The 4,343-nt window shown below is 48.6% G+C and overlaps 1 protein-coding gene across 1 annotated transcript; it reads right to left on the bottom strand.

Annotated features, from left to right (window-relative positions):
- Nucleotides 1-695: 695 nt before the first annotated feature.
- On the bottom strand, nt 696-1,403 carry LACBIDRAFT_325951 (uncharacterized protein; the record flags this gene model as incomplete). The annotated part of the gene is made up of 3 exons (XM_001879590.1): nt 696-770; nt 882-976; nt 1,166-1,403. 3 exons carry the CDS (start codon nt 1,401-1,403, stop codon nt 696-698), a joined length of 408 nt encoding a protein of 135 aa, XP_001879625.1.
- Nucleotides 1,404-4,343: the final 2,940 nt, after the last annotated feature.

The raw sequence follows: 4,343 nt of genomic DNA, 5'->3' as shown, positions 1-4,343 counted from the left end.
CCCATTGCTCCCCCTGCTCCCATTCCCCTCATTGTGCCCCCTCCCCCCATTGCTCCCCCTCCCCCCATTGCTCCCCCTCCCCTTGCTCTCCTTCCCTCATTGATCTCCCTCCTCCCTTTGCTCCCCCTTCCCTTGCTCTCCTTCCATTTACTCCCCTCCCTTTGCTCCCCATCCCTCCAGTGCCCCATTCACTTCAATACTTCCCACCACTCTCTCCCCCCTCACTCTCCATCATCCACTCCTCACTCCCCCTCCCTCTCCCTTTAATGTTTAATGTAATAAAATAAATATATGTAGTCTTAGTTAATATATTTTTATTTTTATTGAGCATTTATCAGTATAAATAAGTGCAGAACTGTGATTTCTAGCTTGGCAATATTTCAAACAGCCCACTTTCTAAGTTGGAACTTACCATGGATTCCACCCTGGAAATTGATGGAATTCATGTAAAAAAAGTATGGAATCCATCTGGAAAAAGCATGGATTCCAACAACCAAAGTGTGGAATCCATACTGGGGAAGTATGGATTCCATCAACCATTCCATGGAATCCATCTGATGTTTGTGGAATCCATTCCCCCTTCCATGGAGTCCATATGGAATAACCTGGGGAGTGTAAAGTATTGGTGAAGTCCTTGGTTGGGGGAAGGTATTTCAGTCGGTGTTGGCCTCGTTCGTTGTTCCTGACCTGATTCTTCAGACTGAGTCGTGGGATAGGTAGGAGGCATCATTTGATGTAGAATCATAGAAGCCTCTGTCGTGAACCATGACCTGGATTGATGGTCCAGTCATAAACTCTTCCACAAGGCATAGACCTGTCCATCGCCTAGCTATCCAACTTAACTGGCCTCCCTCTCCTATGAAAGCATGAGCATGACTCACATGAGGGCGGTGCAGTAGGTCGTTTATTCTTGCAAGGTATGAAGTGCAGAAGGTCGCTGCGTTCTCGGTAGGTGAGAGATGAGGTTCCTGGAATCCTGTGGCATATAAAGAAGAAGCTGAGGTGCGGTCAAGATTGTCGATGATGATTGGTCAGAACTGCTGTAAACAGTCTTGAGGTAGTGCTAGGTGGAATCAAAGGCCATGCTTGATGGCTATCATCAAGAGTCTCCGTACTGTCCCAATTGTGTCCCAGCAGTTAGCCCAATATCTCATCTGAGCCTCACTTTCAACATCGGGGAGGAAGATGTATGCTGTTTCCAGGAACTCCGTGTTCCAGGCAAAGCCTGGTGCAAACCATGTACTTTCCATGTAGGTGATCTTTGCTGACTCGTCTTTCAGCATCCTGCAGAACATAACCTCTGGCCACTCATGTGAAGCAAAGAAGGGGTCTAGTAAACAAGCCAGGGATTGTGAGTGACAATAAGGGGAAGGGTCATCCCTGCGTGCTGTGTGAAGTTCCATTGTTCAACGTCTGGCTTTGTCAAGCTTCCTTGTGTTGTATCGGATCCATGCTATGGGGCTGTTGATGGTGTGTGAGTGGTATAAGATGTCTGGGACGACTGGGAAGGCAACAGATAGAAGATCCTCGTTGGTAGAGTCACTGTGCATTTCTATGATGGAGTCATCTGAACAAATGTCACTGGTAAGTCAATCCTGGAGGGACTGTGCTCTGCTGAGACACTCAAGAAGGGAGTGGTTTGGGAGCTGTGCTTTTGTCAGAAAATCATAAGGCTGGTTTCTTAATCATAAGTGATGCCTGGCTTGGGGGTGTAGTCAAATCGGTACATTTCGCAGATCAGGGTTGGAGGTTCCTCTCCCAGTAGTAGAGCTTTGTACTGTCATTGCAAGGCTCCCTTTTCCTCCATCTCCAGAATACAACAGTCTTGTACCTGTTGTCCTGGTCTTCCTTGATGACTTTGTAGTGGTAGAATTTGATGAGGGAGGCAAGTGTTGCTTTGTCTCGATAGGCTGGATGCCTCTTCCATCCCTCAAAGTCAATTATGAAGATGGCATAGGTGTGGAGGATGGGTGTCTCATTGATGCTCTGATGGGCAAAAGCTTGGAAGTAGTGGTCCAGTTTCATTGCGTGGCAGGCGATTTTATCAATATCCGTCTGCTCGAGATCAGGGATCAAGGCCAGTGGTGTCCCCTGTCTGACTGCCCAGTATGTTAGATTCAGGCCTGGAGTAAGGCAGCTAAATCATTGGTTGGACCAGGCTTCAAAATCCCATAGGTAAAAGAAGGGGACGTTGTTCTGGAGGTATAGGGGGATGTTAATAGTCTGCCTGTCTCTGTCGAGATCACAAATCATGCCCCTCTTTCCCTTAACCATTGAAAGGAGTGACAATATTTGGTGGACAACTGTGTCCACCAGACCCTTCTCCCAGTCAACAATGATCATTGTCCACCACAATAACCATCCAATCATGTAAGACTGATCATTTTGCCTTTGCAACGTTGATTTGAACTAGTGTTCACAGGCCCAGTCTACAGGACTGAACTGGACTGAACCACGGTCCAGTCTTTTTCCAGTTGCAGTTGCCCACATTCGTGGTTAGTCCAGTTGCCAGTTGCCATGTTTTTGTAAATATTTAAAAACCGAAAAGACTGGTTTAGACCAGTTGCAACCGGTCTTTTGTCCCATCACGTGTTGGACCTTACTTGCACACATTTTTACTCAATTTTTGGTCCCTTAATCATCAAAAATGGTCAAGAATTGGTGAGGTCTTTACCTTCCCTGGTATAATCCATATGGAATCCATGGAATCAATGTTGGCTGAGGACACAGCTAGTTTCTGATTCCCTGGACATCATGGATTCCATATGGATTCCATCAGATTCCATATGGAATGCAGGCATATCCACATGGATTCCATGGAGCAGTCCATATGGATTCCATGGAAGGAATTAATGACTATTATACCATTAGAATACAGTGTCCTTACTATATTTAAGTAAAACAATTTTTTTTACATCTCGAGGAATTGAACTCTTGACCTCATGAATGTAAACAGCACTCAAGCTGACTGAGCCATGAAGGCATTATTATATGAGAAACTAAAGGTATATATATACCGCTTTTAGGCACGTGCCGCGTCAAACGTGACAGCTGTGGCTGAAGTGTTGCCAAGTCGTTCCTTCCTTCCTTCCACCACCATCACCATCCACCACCACCGTTTCAAACCATGACAGCCCACAACATCGACGACGACGACGTGTGACAAGGGCCCAGCCCAGGTAAGTGGGAACAAACACCCCACCCACTCTCCTTTTTAACACAAACCACAGGTGCCACGTTGCGACGTGGCAACCAGACGGCGAACGACGACATCAGTCATCATTCGCCGTATCTGCTCAGCCACGAGGACCCACCACCACGAACAGAGGTCTTATCAGTGCCCCCCTAATTCCTGCAGGAATCCGGTCATTCCTGTGGATTCCGGTGGATTCCGGAGGAATGAAATTTGGCAGGGAGGCCTGCCATTTTCACCATTCCGGTGCCTTACCAATCCGGCGGAATTTGGGCATTCCGGAATTGACACCGGAATGATCCGCGGAATGCACAGGAACGGAATGCAACGGAATCCGGTCCTTTGTTTGTTTATTTTACTTGTGTTACCAAACAAAGGCAACATTACCAAACAAATGCAACACCATTCCATTCCACCACCACCACCCATCCTCTTCCCCACCCCCACGACAGTCACGATAAACCAACAACAACAACAACCCCACATGACCCCACAACAGCGACGACCACCAAGCGACGAACAGCGACAACCACCGCCAGTGACGTGGCAACCAAATGGACAACAACAACAACACCACCGCTATGCACGAGCACCCACCACCATCCAGACGGCATCCATGAGTGCCCACCACGACGACCACGTGAACGCTGCAATGCCACGTCACAAATCAAACAAGCCCCCCACGGCACGATGGCAACGACACCCACGACAATAACGACGTCCATGGCTACGACAACGACATGCGACAACAACAACAAGACAACAACAACACAACAACAACAACACAACAACGACCACGCGACAACGACCACACGACAACGACAATGCGACAACGTCCACGCGACAACGTCCACAACTACGACGATGGCACACAACGATGTCCACACAACGACGACAACGCGACGATGACCACACAACGACGACAACACGATGATGACCACGCGACGACACAGGATGATGACGTCGATGGACGACGAGGCCCAGCACTACCCCCTTCCCCTTTATTATCACACCCCCACACCACTCCCTGTCCCTTCCCTCCCTCCCTTCCTTCCTCCCTCCCTTCCTTCCTTCCTGCCTCCCTCCCTCCCTTCCTTCCTTCCTTCCTGCCTCCCTCCCTCCCTTCCTCCCTCCCTTCCTTCCTCCCTCC

This window comes from Laccaria bicolor, genomic scaffold, assembly GCF_000143565.1.
Source record: "Laccaria bicolor S238N-H82 LACBIscaffold_9 genomic scaffold, whole genome shotgun sequence".
Taxonomy (NCBI): Eukaryota; Fungi; Basidiomycota; class Agaricomycetes; order Agaricales; family Hydnangiaceae; genus Laccaria; species Laccaria bicolor.
Note: the sequence above shows the minus strand (reverse complement) of the source record. Positions and strands in the feature narration are given on the sequence as shown.